Raw genomic sequence first — 24,013 nt, forward strand, 5'->3', positions numbered from 1 at the left:
TCCACCATACTTGTCTTTAAGAAGGTGGGTTCTTAAAAAAACAAACAAACAAACAAACAAAAAACAGTGGATTCTAAATGTAGAAACTTCTCATAAGTGATTCTTTTGGGACGTTCCTCAGCACATGTTTCCACCTGTCAGTAATTTTAGCTCAAAAGTATTCAGTGTTTGTGCTCTCTTTCTGAAAAATTATAAAGTCTTTGAGGACAAAGTCACATTTTAATCTTATTTTAGTTTGCTTCCATCACTGGGGATCCCAGTGCTATACACAGGGTGTATTGATTCTTATTTTCCCTTAGAAATTCTTAAGAAATCCTTCCTCCCTTCACAATACAGGTGAACATGTTTTCTTCGGGAAAAGTTCTTGTTAAGAGTGACCATTTATGGTTGTCCTAGGAATGGGGCTCACACGCTGGCCTGACATGAGTTCCTATTGGTAAAAGGGAGGCCCCAGCAATGACAGCAAAATAAAAACTGTTCCTCAAGAGTATCTGATGGAGAAACACTTGGGGGTGGACACAGAGAAGGATACATTTATCAGAACCAATGTTCATTGTGGTGGCGACTGAATCATCCTTCTCATCTGCTTCGGTGAGTGATGTCAAGGAAAGTCCGATGGAAAACAAAGGCTAGCACATCCCAACCCAACAGAAAACATTCGACGAAGTGATGGGTAGGAAAAGCATGCTGAAGAAAAACTGTCAGGGATGTGGTGGTAACCCCAAGAGAGTCATCTTTAAAAATCTCAACGTGGGGAAAATTATTCAGAGCTACTGTAAGATCCTTATCTCCTGGCAGCTGAAAAGAAACTTAGCCTGGTCTGGGTAGACTGGCCCAGGACTTGGAAGCCAGGGGATGGCGAGATGACTTCTAAAACAGTGCTTCTCAGGGGCACCTGGGTGGCTCAGTCAGGCGTCCAACTCTTAATTTTGGCTCAGGTCATGAACTCACGGTTCGTGGGTTTGAGCCCCCTCATTGGGCTCTGTGCTGTCCACACAGAGCCTGCTTGGGATTCTCTCTTTTCCTCTCCCTCTCTCTCTCAAAATAAAAAAAATAAACTTAAACAAAACAAAACAAAACAAAACAGTGCTTCTCAAAGCATGGTTCCCAGATCTTCCTGGCAACTTGTTAGGAAAGCACATTCTTGGGCCCCACACTGGACCTACTAAATCAGAAACTGGGGAGTGGGGCCCAGCAATCTGGATTTTAACAAGTTCTCCAGGGGAACCACTGCTTAAAACATTGTTCTTTTCTAGGCCAGGAAATGAGACTGTGTCATTGGGACCCTAGCTCTGCTGACCCTGGCAATAAAAACATCAGGAGAAGAACAAGTTGGCCCAAAAGAGCCTAACAATTATTTCCTAAGCTCGTGACGAGACAACTAACATTTCCGGTATCATGTCCACCACATAAGGCACCACATACTCCAGTCAAGCAGGCTCTGGAAGCTAAGCATCTCCTAAACAATTTCAAACTCAAAGGGAACCAAGCCTGTCTCTGGTCAAGGGCAACTGCCTTTGGCACGGTGCCCATATTCCAGATTTGGGGATGTGATCTTTCAATTATGTGGTCGCTGGAGTATTAAAAAAAATAATGAGATTCAAATGAAACTGCCCCAAATTTGGGAATCCTTCATCCAAAATGATCTGTATTCTAGTCCTGGTTTTGCCACTAAATCTATGCATATCTCTGATTACACATTCCACTCTCACTGTCTCCGTTCCCTCATCAACTGGGAAACAAATATAAAGACTGGTTATACGTATGACACTGTACTAGGCAGAAAGGTATTATACAAATATAAACATACAGCTGCATCTTAGTTTCTGGAAATACAATATAAACAGTCCATTATTAAGGCATCATTTCTTTCACACTGAAGTTTCCAACTATCCGAATATCAATTCTCACACCCACGAAGGGCCAGAGATCAATGCCATTTCAGAGAGAAAAATTAAACTACACGGAGAGATTGGCAACTTCCCAAAGCTCACTGCAAACCAGCAAACATGTCTGACTTGAGCCTCAGGGGATGGACCCAAGACTCCAAAAAGGATATTCTTCTTCATCTGTCACATCAGCATACTGGGCCAGGAGGGCAGCTTTTCTCTGTTTCTCTTCTTCTGACACCATCCTGGGCTTCACCACAATCTGTGCCTGCTTCTCAATTAGGGTGGCAATGGCCTGTACCTCATCTGGGAGGGGAAGGGAAGGGAGGGACAACAAGGTTGTATGTAAGAGAAAACAAGCTCACCGAACCACCAGTCCACCCAGGCAGTGCTTGCAGGCAAGGCAATGGCATCTGCTGATTCTTTAGGGCCCTGGGGTTCAAAGGAGGTGCCTCAGGGGCCAATGAGAAAGGAAAGAAAAGGCCCTGCAGGCTAGGCTTTAGGTCTCGTATCTATCTTCAATCAGAGCAGCCCTGCTTTAACCTGTTTTATAAATTGAAGTTTTGCTCCTTTACCAAAAAAAAAAAAAAGAAAAAAAGAAAAAGTCAGGGCGCCTGGGTGGCTCAGTCGGTTAAGCATCTGACTTTGGCTCAGGTCATGATCTCATGGTTGGGGAGTTCAAGCCCCACATCGGACTCTGCACTGACTGTGCAGAGCCTGCTTTGGATCCTCTGTCTCTCTCTGCCCCTCCCCTTGCTTGCGAGCTCTCTCTCTCAAAAATAAATACACATTAAAAAAAAAAAAAAAGTTGAAAAGCACTGCATTAGAACCATAGAAAATTTGGCTTCAAGCATGCAACTTTCTCTCCTCTCAAACCAGAAACATAAGAAGGAATCTAGAATCAACTTATGCCGGTCCCTTTCATAATGATGATGATGCCAGGTGAAATATGTAATTTTTTTAAATGTTTATTTTTGAGAGAGACAGCATGCATGAGCAGGGCAGGGGCAGAAAGAGGGACAGAGGATATGAAGCAGGCTCTGTGCTAACAGCAGCGAGCCCAAGGCAGGGCTGGAACTCTCGAACCACGAGATCATGACCTGAGCTGAAGTTGGACACTCAACCGACTGAGCCACCCAGGCAACACCATAGATTATTTTAAAATAAAGTCAACTAAGTTATCCATTCTCAAAGAAAGGGGGCAGTGGTGTCCAGAAGTGGTTTTTATGCCTGGACTCACACTAGAATCATCTGGTGCAGCTTTTTAAAAAATGCCAATACCTGAGCCCCAACCCCAAAGACGTTTCTACAACTAGTCCATGGTATGGCCCTAGCACTGGCACGTTTTAAAGTATATCAACTGATTCTAATGTACAGCCAAGACTGGGAACCAATGTGTAGTTTAGAATAGATTCAAGTTTGGCTTCTAGGATTTCAGTTTTCTGCAGTTAATCTGTCATACTAATGGTGAGTATATTAACCCACTTCTCTTTCATTTCCAGGGGTGACAAATTTAGCTGAATAAAGCAAAACATCAACCACAACTGTTATGAAATGAGAATACGGAAAAGGTAGGAGGTGGGAAAATATAGTTGGCCCCATACCTGCCATGAAAATCTACAAGGGACAGTAGAAAGAGGATGAAAAGGAAGAAAGCAAAAGCCACAATGGAGGGGACTATGGTCAGGTGGAATGGAAAACTGTAAAAAAAGAAAAGGAAACCAACATCCAGCTAAAAAGTTCCAGTAAGCTGCTGGGTATTTGCCAGCTTAAATTATCTTAGGCAAAATGCGTAGAAAATAGCGAAAACTCAAAATTCTCTAACAGCTGCACAGTAAAGGTCGTTGGAAAAGGCACTGCAGTTTAGACAAACTCCCAACTCTACCTTCTTTTTTCACTTTGGTGACAACATTCTGACTTTCCGACCATCGTTCCACAATCTCCTTGCAGATGTGAAGAAGAGAATCTTCCTCCTAGTTGGAGAAATAGACCAATTAATGTCCCGAGGCCCTCAGCCTGAACAAAGCCCATGCACAGGGTACAGCTTGCCTGCTGGTGATGAGAAGTCACGGGGAGGATCTGGGGGCCACAGAACAAAAAGCATGTTTCTGTTTTGAGGCTCTGGAAACAGAAGTAATCCTGTGTCTGAGGCCCAGAATCCACACCTGCTAGGTCAAAAGCACCCACTCCATCCTGCCAAGCACCAGGGGAAAGGATTCTCAATAATTCAGGACAGTCTTCCTCATACTTTTGGAGCAAAAACCTGTTGCCTGAATCAAAGCCGTGAAATCTTTCTTGGCTGCTACACTCAACTCAGTACTTTCTCCAAGGTTCATCCACTTTCGAGCTGGAACGTATCCGTGACCTTGCTGAGCTGACCCCACCTCTTTAGGTGATAAATGAGTAGATGGTCTCCTATCCAACCATCCTTTTGTTCACTTTACACAAGCACACATATCGTCCACACACATGCCGATCAATCTTCCTTACCATGATATAAGAAAAAGGATGTTGGCTTTGCTGTCAGACATACTTAAATTCAAACCCAGATCTATGAACAAGATTCTTAACTTTCTGAGCTTCACGTCTTCCCAGGATTCTAGGAAAGATGAAAGAGAATGTGTACGAAGTCCCTACCCTGCTTGGCAAAGAATAGGCATTTCAACAGATATAGGTATTTCCCTCCATTTTCATTATGGCTGCTTCACAATCTTCATGCTCCACTCTTCAAAATGAGCTGTCAGAGTTCACATTTACTAAGTGCTTAGCATGTGCCAGGCACTGTTCTAAATACTTCACATAAGAACCCTTAATTCTTAAAACAATCCCAAGATATAAGTACCATTCTCAGTTTATGGATGTGGAAACCAAGGCCTAGAGGTTAAGTAACTTGCCCAAGGTCATTAAGTAATAAGTGGATTAAAAAGGATTTGAACCCAGCAGTCTAGCTCTGAGCCCATGTTCTCAACCATTATATTATACCATCTCTCAAAGAAAGCGAGGAGAGACAGAACACAGACTTTTTTTAAGATTTTACTGGTTTTTTAAAAGTAATCTCTAGGGGCGCCTGGGTGGCTTGGTCGGTTAAGTGTCCGACTTCGGCTCAGGTCATGATCTCACGGTCAGTGAGTTCGAGCCCCGCATCGGGCTCTGTGCTGACAGCTCAGAGCCTGGAGCCTGTTTCAGATTCTGTGTCTCCCTCTCTCTCTGCCCCTCCCCTGTTCGTGCTCTGTCTCTCTCTGTCTCAAAAATAAATAAACGTTAAAAAAAAATTAAAAAATAATAATAAAATAAAAGTAATCTCTATACCCAACGTGGGGCTCGAACTCACAACCCTGAGATCATGAGACACATGCTCTACCGAATAAGCCAGGCAGCCAACCCTATTTTGGGTTTCCTTACTTTCCACCCAACAAAGGATTACATCCTCTACCCTGTGTCCTTTTTGGCACTCATGCCAAACATACAAAACTTCTTTGGTCCACAGTTTCTTTCTTTAATTCAAGGAACCCCAGCAGGAAAAGTAAAGGAAGAAGAAGAAAAAGAAGGAAAAGGAGTGGCGAAGCATAAGAGAAAAGATGCTTTTGGAGGATGAGGTGGTTCATTCTCCCAGGGTTCACCCAGACCAAAGTAGTTCATTCATCCATTTGTTCATTTATTTATCCAGATACTGCCTGCCATGTTGAAGGCACTAAGATAAGTGATAAGAAATGAGTGAGAAACAGTCCCTGGTCTCAAGACACTGACAATTTAGAAGGCTAGTATATAAATAGCTGCCCTAAAGTGTCACTACCCCCATTAATGTAATAATCCTACTTAAAATTACAACTCACCCCTCCATTCCACTTCTGATTCTCTTATAATGTTCCTTTTTTCCCAGTACTTACTATTTTCTAGCATACTATATAATTTACTGCTTTTTTTTTTTTCCCTGCTAGAATGTCACCCCATAAGGGGTGACAGGGATTTCTCTTTTGTTCCCTAAGGTACCCCAAGCACTTAGGGCAATGCCTGGTAGAGAGTAATCCATCAATAAAAACTTGATGAATCAATCCATCAATCAATATAAATGCTACTGGAAGGAATTTTAAAAATGATAATAGAAAGCTTTTATTATTAACTGCTATTTGTTCCTGACAATATACACTGTCCTTGAATCTTAACTCAAGTTGCTGCTGACAAACTTCTTAATTCCTAATACTGAATCCGAGCCCAATCTGGTAGCTGATTTAGCTATGCCTTTTGTTTTTCCTAGAAAGGGATTTGGTACAACAGTCAGGGTCTTTTAGATAGAGCCTGACTGACAAAAAGCAAGCAACACCGTGAATTATACATTTGACGTATACCATGTTCATTGGCCTTGCTGCTCTTTCAAGTTCCTTCTCAGGTGTTTCGTGTACAGGACGCCTGCCTCACCATATACTTCCTGGCCCGTTCTTCCCAAAACAATTTTCTATATAGAAGGGCTTGCGAAAATCAAGAGAAAATTAAGAATGGTGTGTGAATCAGGCAGAGAGAGCGAGAAGCCACCCTTAAAGATGTCTGTCTTCTGTAGTTCATGTAAACAAGAAGCAAATATAGAGAAAATATGGTTCTAGATAACTCTTCTCACTTCTACCAAGAGACTGCTAATAGTCTAAGGCAAATTCATGCTTGCCTTCATCAACAGATGTGCAGTTCCAAATAATGACACCACGAAAAGAAGAGGTCAAGGAGCTAGTACCAATGAGTATCCAAGTTACTTCAACCTCTTTTTCACGGAGTCTTTAGAAACTTCCCAACTGGAAATAAAAACTAACTTAAATTGCTTGCCTTACACTCTTCCCCCCACCAACCTGCTACGTCGTCAGGGTCCAGGAAAAGAATTTACTATGGCGCTCTATCCCCACCAAACTTGTAAGATGCATCACAAGCTGTGTTAAAGCTTTCCCATTCATAGGTCAATCTCACCAGAGCAGACTTCGGGACTAAATGGGGCACCTTGCCAGGAGAACCTGAGACAGCTGCACTAGGGTTATATTTCAACCCTATGCCCAATCATCAAACTGTGTTTCCACCAAGTAAGTGTAAATGGAGATGAAGGCAGCAGAATGGTCAGGTTGGAAAAGTGGACAATCTGGTGATTTACTACTTAAACACAGATTAAAGTACACATTTCTCAATCTGCTTTTAAGAAGCTGGGTACCAAAAAAAAAAAAAAAAAAGCAGAAGCAGCAGAAAAAGAAGAATACCAAGCTTCTCTCTCTCCCTTAAAACTCTGACCTTAATGGTCGCTTTGGCAACACATATACTAAAAGCTGGAATGATAAAACTCTGACCTTATTTCCCACCTCCCCCAGCAAACATGGATGGTCACTGCATTTCTAAATACTGTAAAAGATCAAGCACAATATTTGCTTCAGTTTGGCCTAGGCCTACACCTATACCCAGACTTCTACCTCCAGCTTACCTTTTTTGAACTCCTACCTCCAAAATAGGAACCGAGAAGGTACTTCCTGCAGGCTTTTGTCATGGGATAGCACTGGGCACTGTCTCTTAAAGATCACAGACATCCCAGAGCACTTTACTCCTCTCTCTGAACACTGTCAACGCATGGGAATGAAATTGGTCGTTAGGCGTCTATGATAAAATTCTCATTTAGGCATTTCAGTGCCTTCGGAAGAAGACTCACTCAGCTCACCCACAGGGATCCAAGAGGGCCGTGTCCCCAGGAAAAAAGGAAAGCCACACTTCTCTATGCACCTGCAACCTTCTGGCTTCCCCAAACCCTGGTTGGTGAGCAACCCCCTTCCCCCGCGTCCCAGAGTTCAGAATATTCCTCTCCCATGGGATACCACTAATCCTCTGGGACACAAGGTATGGGAAAGGGGGTACGAAGTACTGACAGGGGCCGCCAGGAAGCTAAAGGAACGTGTCCCGGCTTCTCACCAAGAAAGCAGAGAGGATCCCCTGCAGAGCATCCAGCCTCTCCTCTTCCTCCTCCTCCTGCAGGACACCCAGGATGTAGGCGCCGTAAACGGCTCGGTCCACTCCCAGCGCCTCCAGCCGTCCGTCCAGCCACGACCCAAAGCCGCTGCCCCCGCCATCATTCTCGCCGGAGGCAGCCGCGGCCACTTCGCTGGGCGCCGCCATCTTGGGGTCAGGGTCCTGCCAGCCTCCAGGGCGCCTACCGCAGTGCCTGACGGGCCGCGCCGCGGGCGTACTGCGCATGCTCCTAGAGGTAACACACTCCCCGGCCCGTCTGGCGTAGAGCCAATCGACCAGTAGTGACCGGCTTGGGCATTTTGCACCTTCTAAATACAGCGCCAGTTGGCGACCGCATGGTTACGTCATCGTTCGGAAACCCTGGCAGGTGAGTATTCTTAACAGATTTTTTTTACAGTTGGGGAAGTTCTGAGAGGTTCGGTAACTTGGCTAAAGTCACGCGGCTAGGAAGAGGGCTGGGATTCAATTTCGATTCCAGCGCTTCGGTGCATCTCACCGAGCTGCCCTTCCGCGCGCCTCGGTAGATACTACGCCGCGCATTCCCACACAGCTTTCAATAGGGAAACTGCTGACTCTGTTCAGAGTGTTGGGAAAATAAGTTCTGCACCATAAGATGGCGACGGGACTAAAACAAGCTCTAGTTCCTAGCTTGGGAGACTCCTTTTCCTAGGCTCTTCCTGCCCTGTTTGCAGCGCGGGAAAGCCACCACCAACGTGGAAAATGACGCTATAAATTACCCTTCCCACCTGCATTTGGGGCTCAGATCTTTGGAGAAACTGTCTCCTTTGAGCCTGCAGGTGTTAAATAAATCTCCAATCCACCAGGATCTCCGAGTGCCGCTTGGTTTTTCCGCCAGCGTTCCAGCCTGGTTCCGTAACATATTTGGTTGGTTCCCTGACCAGGAAACCCAACTGCGCTGGCCCACTGTTGCCACTGGTTTGGGAGATGGGCGAGGCGGTGACGGAGCTAGGAATCCCAGAGGAGAAGGGGAGCCCTGCCTGATTTTCGGCAGTACCCTCAGTTGCCCAGGCTGGCCCTGCTCCGTTGTTCCTGCGGTACTCAGAGAGACCTGGTAGGTGAGGACCTGGACCCGATGTCGGAACCAGTAAGGCTGGGGCCCCAACCCTGTCAGGGCCATCCAAAAGGCTGGAAGGGGGACCTGATCACTCCCCGAAGACCTCAGTGGTCTCACAGGTAAAAAATTCTGTGGGAGAGAATGTAATAGCCTCTGGTATATGTGTGTGTGAATGTGCAGCTCAGCCAGGCTTGCCAGTCGGTTCGAATTTGTGGCTCCACAGATGGGCACCCTTAAGGTCCCCAAAAGTCTATGGAGTCTGAGTGGTGTCTTGGTGAAAGGCATCAGTCCAGGGCGGCATCAAATTAGACTCCCATTGTAAGTTACAAAGCTGAGCCCACCACGGCCAAGCCTTACCTAAAGTTTCCCTCCAGACGGTAACCAGTGGAGCATCTGTTTGGTCCTCTCATCTGAGGGGATAACCCTTTTTTTGTCTGTCTCTGCGACACCGAACACAAGAAAGGGATTAGTAATGGGGTCAAAACAGTAAGCCCAAGATTCTTGAGGTCCTGCTTAAAAACTTTAAGGGATTCTTTAAAAGGGATTCTCAGGTGACTATGGGATGAAAATGATACCCAGGAAGCTAAGAACCTTTGGTGAACTAGAATGGCCCACGTTCAATGTAGGATGGCCCCCAGAAGGGACATTAGATGCCCAGGTACAGCGGGTTTGGCTAATAGTCACTGGGAACCCAGGTCACCCTGACCAATTTCCATATATTGACTCCTGGCTTGAAATTGCCTGAAATCCCCCACCTTGGGTGCGATTCATCCATAACAAGCAGAGTCAGGCAAAGGGTTTTAGCTGCCTCACCCGGAGACTCACCTGGAGAACCAAAGAAGCAGCCCACCGCTCCCCCGGTATTTGCGGGGGACCCAGAGGAAGGCCTTGTCTTTCCGCCACCTTATGACTCTCCGCCCCCTGCCCCCCACCTTGCCCGGGGGCTTAAAACTCCTCCTCCGTCTAGCTCTCCTCCAGCCCGGATCTGCCATCCATCTGTCCTTACCCCCAGACCTGGAGAACCCTCTCTCACCAGGGCCAGCAGCCAGATTGCAACCCAGACCAGACCTGACGCCCTCCAAATGCCAGTAAGGGAGATGAGAGAACCTGAAAGACAGAATGAGGACGGAACAGTCCAGCCCAGCCGTTCCATGGTGTATTATCAGTCCTTGTCTATAACCGACCTTCTTAATTGGAAGCACAGCACTGCATCATACTCTGAAAAGCCACAAGCAGTGGTCGACTTGATGGAGTCCCTCTTCCAGACCCACCGACCGACTTGGGAAAATTGCCAACAGTTACTCCGTACCCTGTTTAATACAGTAGAAAGAAGGAGGAGGATGAGGGGAACACGACAGTACCTAGAAGACCATGCACTGCCAGGGATCAATGACCCTGCTGCCTGGGCTTGAGCTGCCGTGCCTGACATGGGACTTCACCACAGAAGAAGGACAGGCTCACATCCATTGGTACCAAGAGGCTCTCCTTCAGGGAATTTGAGCTGGAGCCAAAAAGCCCATGAACATGACTAAAATAACATCGGTCACACAACAGCCTGGGGAGTCTCCCGGAGACTACCATGAAAGACTGTGTGAGGCATACCGTGTATACACCCTGTTTGATCCCGAGGCACCAGAAAGTCAACAAATGGTAAATACCTCCTTTGTGGCACAGGCTGCCCTAGACATCAGGAGAAAATTCCAAAAGTTAGAGGGCTTTGCCAGAATGAATATCACTCACTTGATAGAGGTCGCCAATAAAGTTTCATGAACAGGGAAGTCACAGCTGAGAGAGAAGCTGAAAAAAGACTAAAGAAGAGGGCCACCCTTCTCGCAGCAGCACTGAAAGAAACGGAAACCACCAAAAGGGGGAAAGGCCAGAGCCCCCTTAGCAAGAGACCAATGTGCAAGGAAAAGGGACACTGGAAGAATGAATGCCCGAATCAGAAGGGGCTCCCAAAACCCAGCCAATATCGAGAGCAACCCCGAGATGGGAACCTCATTGGTCTGGCTGAGATAGAATCAGACTGAAGGAGACCGGGCTCTTTCTGTCTTGGCCCCCATGAGCCCACGGTCAAAATGAAAGTAGGGGCCAAACAATAACTTTCATGGTTGACACTGGGGCTGAACATTCGGTTATCACTTGCCCGGTAGCCCCTTTCAGCCAAAAGACAGCAACCATACTTGGGGCTACTGGGATGCGGGCAATACAACAACTTTCTGTCAGACTCGACAATGTGAACGGGGGGCCACCAGGTCTGGCACGAGTTCCTCTACTTGCCTGACTTCCTGATTCCCCTCCTGGGCCGAGATCTGCTCTCCACACTTGGGGCCCAAATAACTTTTGAACCCACTGGACACACTAAGCCTCCAATTAAACCTGAGGCAGAGGGAAACCCTGGTCCTGGCAATTACCATGCCAAGGGAAGAGGAGTGGAGACGTCTGTGCCCAGGCCCAACCCTGTAGTCCATCAGAATTCAGGCTTGCATTCCCCTCTGTATGGGCCAAAGATAACCCGCCTGGACTAGCCCAGAATTGGGCCCCCATCGTTGATCTGATCCCTGGAGCCCAACCCCAAAGACAAAGGCAATATCCCCTTCCACTCGAGGCTAGAATGGGCATACAGGAGCACCTGATCAAGCTCAAAGAAACAGGTATTCTAATTGAACACCAATTGGCTTGGAATACCCCACTCTTGCCAGTCAAGAAGCCAGGAGAAGGATACCAGCCAGTACAGGATTTGAGGGCCATTAACAAAGTGACTTTCCTTACACCCAGTGGCCCTGAACCCGTACAGCCTCAGCCAAGTTCCAGGGTCAGCCAGATGGTTTACATGCCTCGACCTAAAGGATGCTTTCTTCTGCCTCCGCCTGGTCCTCAAAGTCAACCACTGTTTGCCTTTGAATGGACTGAACCCGTTACAGGCCACCAGCTGACCTGCAGCTGACCTGGAAACAACTTCCCCAAGGCTTCAAGAACTCGCCCACTCTTTTTGGGGACGCACTGACTGCAGACCTCGCCAGCTTTCCGAGGGAAACCACAGGATGTGTCCTCCTCTAATATGTAGATGATCTCCTCCTTGCCAACGACACCCAAGAGAACCGTGCAAGAGGCACAAAGGCTCTCCTGCAGCTCCTGTCCAACTCGGGGCACTGGGCCTCTTGGAAAAAGGCACAGATTTGTCAACAGCAGTTCCGATACTTAGGCTTCCTCCTCACAAAAGGAAAAAGAGAACTAGAACAGGAAAGGAAAAAGGTTATCATCACGTTACCACAGCCCCAAACAAAATGAGGCTTGTGTGAATTCTTAGGAGCTGCAGGGTTCTGTCGCATTTGGATTCCCGAATTCTCAGCCATAGTGAGGCCCCTTTGACCAATTGGGAGAGCCATAGCGGGAGCTCCCCACCTGGACTGAGGAAGCGAGGGCCGCTTTTGCAGAAGTAAAGTTGGCTCTGGGACGAGCTCCAGCCCTGGGTTTACCTGACATAGGAAGACCTTTTAACCTCTTTGTATGTGAAAAAGACAAAATAGCCCTTGGAGTTCTCACTCAGAACATAGGGCCCTGGCAACGGCCAGTAGCCTACTTGTCGAAAAAGCTTGATTCTGTGGCCACAGGATGGCCACCGTGTCTTAGGGCACTAGCAGCCACAGTCCTGCTCATCAAGGAGGCGGACAAACTCACCCTGGGACAAACACTTAATGTTAAGGTCCTGCACGTGGTCACGTCCCTCATGAACACCAAGGATATCGTTTCCTGTCCAACTCTCGGCTGACACAATAGCAAGGGGATCTCTCTGAAAACCCAAGGGTCACTCTTGAAATAGTGAGGACACTGAATCCAGCCACTTTCCTCCCCACGGAAGAAGGAGAACCTGACGATGACTGTTCCGAAGTAATAGATGACGTCTATGCCAGCCACCTGAACCTCTGAGACCAGGCTATAACAAGCCCATATATCACCCTGTTTAGCGACGGGAGCAGCTATTTACAAGAGGGCACGCAAAAAGCGGGATACGCAGTAACCACAACTACCGTAGTTTCAGAAGCCAGGGCATCGCCAGAAGGATGGTGGGCACAACAAGCTGAACTGTACGCCCTGACCTGAACCCTCATCTTTAGCAAAGACAAACGAGTCAACATCTATACTGACTCTCGGTATGCCTTTGCTACTGTGCATGTACACAGGGCCATATGTAAGGAAAGAGGCCTCCTTACTGCTGCAGGAAGAACTATTAAAAACGAGGAAGAAATACTAACCTTCTCAAGGCTGTATGGCTGCCAGACAAGGTAGCTATCCTGCACTGCAAGGGACACCAGAAAGAAAACAACGCCATAACTCAAGGAAATTGCCTGGCCGACAAAGCACCCAGAGTGGTTGCCTGTGATGACCCAGGCGAAGCTCCCATCTACACTATGACTCTCGTACTCCCAAGGGAGGCCTTCCTGCTCCTTTACACAAGAGGAAAGAAGTTGGGCCTCGACAGAAGGGGGCACACTAAGCAAAAAGGGATGGTGGGTCATGCCAAACGGGCGCATCTTTGTCCTGTCATCTGTGGGAAAACACCTAGTCAAGGAATATCACCAACTCACGCACCTGGGAAAAACTGCACTAGAGGCCCTCCTCAAAAAGAACTACTGTGTCAGCCAGCTGCTGGCATTATGCCGAGCTATCAGTGAATGATGTGTAACGTGTGCCAAAAACAATGCCTGGTCTGCCCCATGGCCCCCACCTGGCATACAAAGGATGGGGGCCGCCCCTTTCGAAGACTTGGAGGTGGACTTCACAGATAGACAACCAAATAGAGGATTCAGGTATCTTGTAATAATCTGCACATATTCAGGATGGGTCAAAGCCTTCCTGACCAGGACGGAACGGAGTCATGAGGTGGCCAAAGCTCTCCTACGGGAAGTTGTGCCTCGGTTTGGTCTGCCCTTCACCATAGGCAGTGGTGACAACGGACCTGCATTTGTGGCAGACATTATACAAACCTTGGTCAGGTCCCTCAACATTACCTGGAAACTATACACTGCTTACCAACCCCAGTGCTCAGGAAAGGTAGAGCGGATGAGTCGCACCCTCAAGGAAACCCTGGCGAAGTTCCACCAGGAAACTAATCTCCCATGGCCATATTTACTGCCACTGGCCCTCTTGCGTGCCCGATGCATGTCTGGGGCACTGGAATTCTCCCCCCTTCAAGTTACTATATGGGCGGCCTCCCCCACGTTTAGGAAAACTCCCAGGAGACCAACACCAGATTGGAGATAAGGAAATAAGGGAACAGCTTCAGGCGTTGGGGGCAGTCCTAAATAAGTTACAAAGATACACCATAGAGAGGGCTCCAATTTCTTTAGGGACCCCCATTCATCCCTTTCTGCCAGGGGACTCTGTACGGGTCAAAGATTGGAAGAGGGAACCTCTTAAACCACTGTGGACTGGGCCCCATACCGTTATTCTAACAACTCCTACAGCCCTTAAATTTCAGGTATCACCCCATGGGTCCATCACTCCAGGGTTAAGAAGGCCAACTCAGAGGAACCCTCAACCTGGTACAGTGATCCAGATCCAATCAACCTGCTTAAACTGACCCTCAAAAAGACACTGTCCCCTGAGGTCTCCAGCCCTGCTCCAGCCACACCCCGGAAGCTGGCTGGCCTGCGCACGGCAGAAGCTTGAGGAATCAACGTGTGGACCGAGCCTAGGGGTTTGGATGCAACTCTCCCAGCCCTTACCCCTTACTGGTGTCATAGCCCTGATCTTGCTTCTTGCTGTTGGGCTAATAGAGACTGCATCAGCAAACTGGACAAAAGATGAATGTTGGGTCTCACATACCTCCTCTGAATGGGAGGACTGTTAAGTATTGCCTGTATATTATGTTAACCTCTCTCACCCTCACGACTGCCACATACCCACCTTGCCCCCAGGATTGTTATAAGACAATAAGGACAGTATCCCATGGTATCAGGAATGCAAAGGCATTCAGCTCCCTCACCTCCCTCCACAAAGATTGTTATAAGGGAAAGACACCCACCCTCTGCCGGTCGCCAGATGCCCAAGCACGTAAGTTTTGGACCGTAGAAATAACCCAAAATAGCAGAAGCCCATGTAACAAACAGAGTCTCCAGAAAGGAAAGCGAGTCTGCTATACATATCTTCCCCAACTAGGGACATCGGACGGGGGAGGAGTGCAAGATAGGGCCCTTCAAAAGGTCATAAAGGATACCTGGACCAGGCTAATACAAGCTGTAAAGGCAACCACTCCCCAGCATCCTACCAGGGTTTAAACCTTTAAGCCCTTAATTAAGTGCTTACCAATTCCCAGCTCCCAACGCTGGGCCAACACTATAAGTCCTTCACAAAGTGAATAACCACACCCAAGCCTGCTGGATGTGCTCGCCTCTCAGCCGGAGGACTTACTTAGCCACTCCTATCCCCTTGGCCTGGGAAGCTCCTGACAATCTCACAACCAACACCACTTGTCTTGATTGGACCCTTGGCCACTGGGGTCCTTCTCACGAATGCTGATAATCTAACTTGTACGGTCCCTGAAGGTATGAACGGCACTTCCCTATGTGGGAGAAATATAACCTTAAAAAAGAGTACAACCCTATGGTCAACCCCTGGGGTATTCTATCTGTGCTGCAATTTGGCCAACTGATGCTTGAAGGCCAAGTGGACTCGGATGTGCTCGTCCATCTTCCTAATTCCGGAGATAACCGTATACACTGAAGATCAGTTCCTAACAGCCTTTAGCCCCAAGTCCCGGGCTAAACGGGCAGTCCTCCTACCCGTCCTGATAGGAGCAGGAATTGCAAGGGAATAGGAACTGGAATAGGAGGCATAGGTTCATCCGTAAGGCTATACCACAAACTACCGAGAACTAAATGAAGACACGGAACGGGTGGCAGACTCCCTGGTAACCTTACAAAGCCAAATAAACTCCCTGGCAGCAGTGTCCCTCCAGAATAGGTGAGCCCTCGACCTCCTCATTTCGGAAAAAGGAGGGACTTGTATCTTTCTGGGGGAGGAATGTTGCTATTTTATAAACCAGTCAGGAATAGTCACGACTAAGATTAAGGAACTCAAGGAAAGAATTCAACGTAGACAACAGGACAATATCAGTCAGTGGAGAGGATGGGATCTCACAGACTGGGCATCCTGGCTCCCTGCCGTGGCAGGGCCCCTCCTTTCCATAATTTTACTTGTGACCATCAGCTCCTGTATACTAAGTACCTTGGTAGTTTTATTGAAAACACTGTCGCCAAACTGCAGCATGTATCTTAGCCCTCCAGGGTACCAGCCCCTAGAGCTAAAAGGTGATGCTTAATGAAAGATTTTTAAAAAGGAATCAAAGGGGGGGGGAGGGGGGGCGCCTGGGTGGCTCCGTTGGTTACGCATCCGACTTTGGCTTAGGTCATGATCTCGCGGTTTGTGAGTTCGAGCCCCACGTCGGGCTCTATGCTAACAGCTCCGAGCCTGGAGCCTGCTTCGGATTCTGTGTCTCCTCCTCTCTGCCCCTCCCCTGCTCATGCTCTGTCTGACTCTGTCTCTTAATAATGAATAAACGTTTAAAAAAAAATTTTTTTTTTAAGGCATCAAAGGGGGGAATGTTGGGAAAATAAGTAAAGTTCTGCACCATAAGATGGCCAACGGGACTAAAACAAGCTCTAGTTCCTAGCTTAGAAACTTCTCTTCTGGGTACTTCTGCCCTGTTTGCCACGCATGCGAAAGCCGCCACCAGTGCAGAAGATGACGCTATAAATTACCCTTCCCATCTGCATTCAGGGCTCAGACCTTTGGAGAAACGGTCTCCTCTGAGCCTGCCGGTGTTAAATAAATCCAATCCGCCAAGATCTCCTGAGTGCTGCTTGGTTTTTCCGCCAGCATTCCAGCCTGGTTCTGTAACAACAATACCTGTCGTCACTAGCGACTGGCACCACCTTTGCCTTTCCAAGCACCTCCGGTATCAAAACTCAAGCTCCAGGAAACCTTCCGTGGTTCCCTGCAGTCTGTGTTAAGACCACTGTAGTGTGCTGCAGTTGCTTCTCTGTACTTAGCATGCCGCACTTAACGTAGTACCGGATGCAGTAGGTGCTCAATAAATGACCGGGCAACCTCAAGTCATTTTTTACTCGTTCATTCAACACTTAAATGCATATCTTTGAAGAGACTTCTCTACTCTTTTCCAGGCACTGTGCTAAGAGCTAAGTATCTGTGAAGAGGTGGTTTTAATGTCCCTGTATTAAAGGTAAGGAAACGGAGGCAGAGAGGCCCACAACTACGGGAAGCCTAACTAGAGGCAAGGGCTCATACATAGCAACCAGAGCTTCAGCTGACTCTGCAAAACACCTTGCTCTGGGCTGAAAGGAATTACCCAAGAACCTGGGTTGGCTTTTCCTAAACTGCAGAGAGGCTGGTAGGTCACTGGCCTGACTCCTGCATTCACTAAATATTTATTATCTACAGCATGCATTGCTGCTAGCACTGAAAATGCAAAGATAAACATCACAAAATCTCTGCTCTCAAAGGATCTTCGGTCTGGTGGGAACAGGCATGTTTAATGACAATATAGCAAGATAAACGTTTTAATGGAGCCTTGTCCAATGGAGGTTGTAGTAAGGTGCACAGAAGATTAAGTCCTGTTGCAGTGGGGTTAGAGCTGTGGAGATGGGGGCTGCCTGGTGGAGATGGTACTTGTACTTTTTTAGAGAATGAATCAAAGTTCTTTTTTATAATTTTTTAATTTTTATTTTTTATAGATTTTTTTTTAACATTTTACTTATTTTTGAGAGACAGAGGGAGACAGCACGCGAGCAGGGGAGGGGCAGATAGAGAGGGAGACACAGAATCCGAAGCAGGCTCCAGGCTCTGAGCTGTCAGCACAGAGCCCCACGCGGGGCTCAAACCCATGGATCATGAGATCATGACCTGAGCCGAAGTCGGATGCTTAACCGCCTGAGCCATCCAGATATCCCATGAATAAAAGTTCTTTAGGCAAAAAGACTAGAAGAGAAAGAGAGCAGACCCCGATGAAGGGAACTGTGTGCAAAAGTTTGTTAGGGACCTCCAGAGGTTTATGTATAGCTTGAGCAACACAGTTCAGATAGAAGATTCTCAGGGAGTGACAGCACAAAGAAAGGTGAGCTTCTATACTTTGCAAAGGATCTCTTGAGAGAGTTCCCCATATTATTGAGATAATGTAAATGGATGGGCATGGAACACTGTAAAGCTAGGAAATATAAGATAGTGTGAATATTATCTCCATGACTGCTGTGTGCTTAGAATGTGACGGTAATGCAGTCAAAAGCCAGTCCTCCCCCAAAGACTTGCCCCTGTTTCAGACCTCAAATACACCTTTTTTTTTTAAAGATTTTATTTTTAAGTACTCTCTATCTCCAACATGGGGCTCAAACTTAGAACCCCAAGATCAAGAGTCGCATGCTCCACCAATCAAGCCAGTCACGTGTCCCCTCATACACCTTCTAACCCAGTGGCTAACTTGCAGGTAGTGCTTGTCAGTTGGCCAACTTGGGAGCCATCGTGACTCAAGGATCATAGCGTGAGGTCAGTACAGAGCCCCCAACCAGAAAAGTACCATGAGGTTTTGTTAGCTTTTTTTTTTTTTAACTTTTTATTTCGAAATACTTACAGACATCATGAGAAGTTGCAAAAATAGTACAAAGAGACCTGTGCCCCTTCTTCCGCTTTCCCCCAGTAGTACTATATAATTACAGTACAGTATCGAAATCAGGAAATTGATATCGGTACTACACACAAAAGTTTTTGAAGGCATCACGAGCTTATCACAAAACTGAGTGAAGGCTGCTCAGACCCTCCATTATAAAAAAAATCCTGGGGTGCCTGGGTGTCTCAGTCGGTTGAGCATCCGACTTTCGGCTCAGGTCATGATCTCACAGTCCGTGAGTTCCAGCCCCATGTCGGGCCCTGTGCTGACAGCTCAGAGCCTGAAGCCTGCTTCGGATTCCGTGTCTCCCTCCCTCTCTGCCCCTCCCCCACTAACGCCTTTGTCTCTCTCTCTCTCTCTCTCTCTCTCTCTCTCTCTCTTAAAAGTAAATAGACATTAAAATAAAATTTTTAAAAAATCCTTATTGGCCATGTTATTACAAAAGTTCTTGCTCATAGTTAAAAAAAATTTACAAAAGGACAAATGACAATTTATAGGAAAAATCAATACAACGTTTTTCACTATAAAAAGATGCTGATGCATAATTTTTAAAATATGCAAATTAAATTTGGCGATGAGTTACCATGTTTGCCTCTCAGATCAAAAAGTCTTGGGGCCGGGCGCCTGGGTGGCTCAGTCCTCTGTGAAGTGTCTGACTCTTGATTTCTACTCAGGTTACGATCCCAAGGTGGTGGGACCATCCCACGTTGTTCTCTGTGAGTGTGGAGCCTGCCTGAGATTCTCTCTCCCTCCACCCTTACCCCTCTGGCCCTCGCTCTCAAAAAAAAAAAAAAAAAAAAAAAAAAAAAAAGGGCGCCTGGGTGGCTCAGTCGGTTAAGTGTCCGACTTCAGCTCAGGTCACGATCTCGCGGTCCGTGAGTTCGAGCCCCGCATCGGGCTCTGGGCTGATGGCTCAGAGCCTGGAGCCTGCTTCCGATTCTGTGTCTCCCTCTCTCTCTGCCCTTCCCCCATTCATGCTCTGTCTCTCTCTGTCTCAAAAATGAATAAACGTTAAAAAAAAAAAAATCTTTACAGAAAGTCTGATAATATGCTGTGTTGATCCGTGATTGGGTAGCAGGCACTGGAAAACGTTGAAGCTGGAAGTAAATCAGTACAATCTTGTTGGAGGGCAATTTGAAAAGATCCAGCATCCTCCTTCTGGGAACTTATTATAATATGTACATGTGTGCACAATGACATATTTTCAGGGATATTCATTACAGTGATACTTACTGCAGTGAAAGGACAGAAATAGTCTCCATTCTGTTACCGGGAGACTGGCTCAAGCTACAGAAAGGAGTACTGGACAGCTGTAAAAATGGAGGAAGCTCTTTATGTCCTGACAGGTAACAAAACTCAAGATAGATTGTTAAAGACAAAAGTGAGGCTCAGAACAGTATGTGATGTTTGCTTCCATTTGTGTTTGAAAGAAGGTGGGGTACAGAGAATACATACACATACGTATCCGTGCACGTGCATAAAATAGCTCTGGAAATATACACAAGGGGTGGGAGGGTGGTTGTCACTGAGGAAGAGAACACTGGGAGACTAGTTTCAAAACATCTTGTTTTAAAATTATGAGCTCTTTGTTATATTTATTTACCTTGCATTTGTTTTTAAAGCAATAGGGGTGCCTGGGTGGCTCAGTCGGTTGAGTGTCCCACTCTTGATATCGCCTCGGGTCATGGTCTCACTGTTGTGGGATCCAGCCCTGCATCAGGTTCCACACTGTCGGCTCCAGACTGAGCTTGGAACCTGTTTGGGATTCTCTCCCTCTTTCTCTTGGGATATTCTCTCTCTCTCTCTCTCTCTCTCTCTCTCTCTCTCTCTCTGTCTCTCTTTCCCCCCACCCCCCCCAACTGGGCATGCCAGTGCCCTCTCTCTCTCAAAATAAACAAACATTTAACAAAGAAAAAAAAAAAAGAAACCCTACTTGAATACTTCCTCCAATCTCATTTTCTTCCCTTCCTCCCCAGAGGTAACCACTATTCCTGAATTTGGTGTTTATCTTCCTCTTGAATGTTTTGAAACATAGTATATCTTACACAGTATGATATACTGTGTATGTATGTATGTGTATGTGTGTGTATGTATGTATCCATACATATATATGTATCCATAAACAGAATGTCACATTGTTTTGCATTGTTTTGCATGTTGGACTTTTCATTCTACAGTGTGCTTTTTTTCACATAAAACTGTTTAAAATATTTATGCATGTTGGGCGCCTGGCTGGCTCAGTCGGTGGAACATGTGACTCTTGGTCTCAGGGTGTAGAGATTACTTAAAACTAAAATCTTTAAAATATTTACCCATGTTGATACATACAACTCTTATCCATTCATTTAAGCCACTGTATAGTATTCCGCTGCTTGAATATATCTAGTTGATCCATTCCTTTGTTGACAGGCATTTAGATTATTTCCCAGTTTTCCAAATAGTGCTCCAATTCACATCTTATAAATGTCTCTTTGTATGTTTGTGGGAAAGTTTCAGTAGGCCAGTAAGCATCAAACATATTTTGCCACATACTCTTAGAAGTAAAAATAATTCACCATGCATTTCTAATGTATGAATGTGTATTTATTTATGAATTATGTATGTGAACCACTATAACAAATTAGTGTGTCCATGATAAGACATAAAACATATAAAAGGGGGGATTGAAAAGTGAAGGAAGGGGCTCCTGACTGGCTCAGTCCATAGAGCATGCCACTCTTGATCTCAGAGTCGTGAGTTTGAGCCCCACATTGGGAATAGAGATTACTTAAAAAAAAAAAAAAAGTGAACTAAATAACATATTACAAATATCCTACATATTGCAAAAATCTGTAGTCAAAATAAGGTTGCATATGCTTCATTACTTTGCCCACTTCTTTTTTTCTTTTCTTTTCTTTTTTTTTAATGTTTATTTATTTTTGAGAGAGAGAGATAGAGAGAGACAGAGTGCGAGCAGGGCAGGGGCAGAGAGAGGGAGACACAGAATCGGAAGCAGGCTCCAGGCTTGAGCTGTCAGCACAGAGCCTGACGTGGGGCTCGAACCCACGAACCGTGAGATCATGACCTGAGCTGAAGTCGGACGCCCAGGTGCCCCACCACCTTAACCGTTTTTAAGTGTACAGTTCAGTAGTGCTAAGGATTCATTACTGGCAAGAATTTCTCTTGAACTTCAGTGATTTTTTTCACTTGTTGGCCAGCTGCCTCCCTCTCAATGCTGGTTGGATTTTCATTGAACCTGAGTGTTTGTACTTGGAGCATTCACTTATGAGTAATCTAAATCTTGCTTCTTTGAACCAATTTTGTTAAATCCTGTGTCCACTTTGGAGGGTTAGGAAAATCAAATCCAGATAGCATAATCTGGATTATGTTTTAATGTTTAACCCATCTATCTGGTCATATGTAAACTACATAGAATATGAACATACAAACACACCACAGAGCTGAAAGAAAACACACAATACCCCTCCAGATATGAAGCTTCCACTTCCCCTTCCCCAGGTAACTCACCTGACTTACTACATAACCAAAGTGTGTGACAAGAGAGGCCCCAGGGAGGGCACCAGTGTCAATCGATTTACGACAGATTAGCAAAGTTTACTTATGTTTATTCTTTTAGCTAAAAAATAAATTTAGGGGCACCTGGGTGGCTCATTCGGTTAAGCGTCTGACTTCGGCTCAGGTCATGATCTCGCTGTTTGTGGGGTCGAGCCCCGCATCGGGCTCTGTGCTGAACGCTCGGAGCCTGGAGCCTGCTATGGATTCTGTGTCTTTGTCTCTGCTTCTCCCCACTCATGCGCGCTCTCTATCTCTCTCTCTCTTAAAAACAAACATTACAAAAACTTTTTAAGTAAATTTAATTCTAATGTTTCCTTCCAGCAGCTCTGTGATTATCTTATGCTGGGGGGGTACGCACCTCTCTCTGGAGACTAGGATATACCTAGAAACAATTGCTGGGTCGAACGGCACATACCATACTGGGTGTCTTGAAATTGCTCTCCTAAGGTTTTGTTCCAGGTTATATTCCCACTCTTTTCCTCACTTTTTTTAAAAAAGAATTTAGTATAGTGTTTGACACAGTAGGTTTTTAAAAAAAAAATTTTTTTTAATGTGTATTTATTTATTTTTGAGAGGGACAGAGAAAGTGCAGGGGATGGGGCAGAAAGAGAGACAGAATCCCAAGCAGGCTCTGAGCTGTCAGCACAGAGCCCGACGCGGGGCTTGAACTCCCAAACCACAAGATCACCACCTGAGCCAAAATCAAGAGCCAGATGCTTAACCAACTGAGTGCCCATGCCCCCCTCCTCCTCATATTTTTGTTAAAACTTGGTTTTGTCATAATTTTTCCAGTCAAAAGGGTGTGAAATGGCATCTGTTTAATTTGCATTTTCCTAATTACTAGTGAGTTTGAGCATTTTTTATATGTTTATTATCCATTAAATTTTCCTCATTTTTGAATTGCCTATTTATATCTCTTGTAGACTTTTCTGTTGGATTGTCTTTTCCATACTGATTTGTAAGAGTCTATTTTTCTTTTTTTTTTCTATTTCATCATTTTCTATTCTTTTTCTTTCTGACCACCTGCAAATTTTGAGTGTGCTCGTTCTTCATGTTCTGACTTCTCAAGGTGAACAGTTAGCTGATTCATTTTCATTCTGTCTTATTTTCTAACAGCATATCCACTTACGGTCATACATTTCCCTCTAGTTACTTTAGCTGAATTTTACAACTTCTTAAACAGCTTTTGATATGTAGTGTTTTTGTTTTTGTTTGTTCCTTTGGTTTTTGTTTTGTTTTTAGGTAAGCTCTATACCCAACATGGGGCTGAGATCAGGAGTCTCACACTCTACTGACTGAAACAAATTTTCCTGATACATAGTTTTTCACTGTTGGCAGTTCTCAATATATTGCATTTCCTCATTGTTTTAGTCTCCTATCATGAATTATTTGGAAGTATGGTTTTAATTTCCAGGGGTATGCATTTGGTTTTACTCCCTTAAAATTTTTTTCTTTATTGATTTTTTTTACTGTTTATTTTTGAGAGACAGACAGACAGAGCATGAGTGGGGGAGGGGTAGAGAGAAAAGGGGACAGAGGATCTGAAGGGGGCTCTGTGAGGGCAGCCAGAGTGGGGCTCAAACTCAGGAACCATGAGACCATGACCTGAGCTGAAGTTGACTGCTTACCTGTCTCAGCCACCCAGGTGCCCCTTTTTATTGATTTCTAACTTAATTATAATATGGTCATAGGAGATGTTCTATATGATGTTGATTTTTTTGGTATTCGTTGATACATTAGTGGCATAATATAAGTCTATTCTTATACTCCTCCGTGTGTACTTGAAAATCATATTTATTTTCTAATATTTGTATATTAAAGTTTGTC

At 45.7% G+C, this 24,013-nt stretch overlaps 1 protein-coding gene and 1 long non-coding RNA gene across 3 annotated transcripts in view; one reads left to right on the plus strand and one right to left on the minus strand.

Annotated features, from left to right (window-relative positions):
- The window catches only part of CCDC43 (coiled-coil domain containing 43), a 12,073-nt gene extending 3,980 nt beyond the window's left edge, over window positions 1–8,093 (minus strand). Inside the window, exons 1-4 of one of the 2 annotated variants that reach the window (XM_049636272.1) lie at window positions 7,818–8,084; window positions 3,775–3,862; window positions 2,060–2,195; window positions 533–591 (exon numbers count right to left, since the gene is read on the minus strand). In XM_049636272.1, coding sequence (XP_049492229.1) covers window positions 533–591; window positions 2,060–2,195; window positions 3,775–3,862; window positions 7,818–8,021 — 487 coding nt within the window. In that variant the 5' untranslated portion in view covers window positions 8,022–8,084. Of the gene's footprint in view, window positions 1–532; window positions 592–2,059; window positions 2,196–3,774; window positions 3,863–7,817 lie in introns of both variants that reach the window. The other variant, XM_049636273.1, reaches the window with a different exon arrangement.
- Window position 8,094: 1 nt separating this feature from the next.
- LOC125926639 (uncharacterized) overlaps window positions 8,095–24,013 on the plus strand; it is a 21,513-nt gene continuing 5,594 nt past the window's right edge. The window contains exons 1-2 of the long non-coding RNA XR_007459124.1: window positions 8,095–8,241; window positions 17,136–17,194. This is a non-coding gene — a long non-coding RNA (uncharacterized LOC125926639). The remainder of the gene's footprint in view (window positions 8,242–17,135; window positions 17,195–24,013) is intronic.

Source organism: Panthera uncia, chromosome E1 (genome assembly GCF_023721935.1).
Source record: "Panthera uncia isolate 11264 chromosome E1, Puncia_PCG_1.0, whole genome shotgun sequence".
NCBI classification, from domain to species: Eukaryota; Metazoa; Chordata; class Mammalia; order Carnivora; family Felidae; genus Panthera; species Panthera uncia.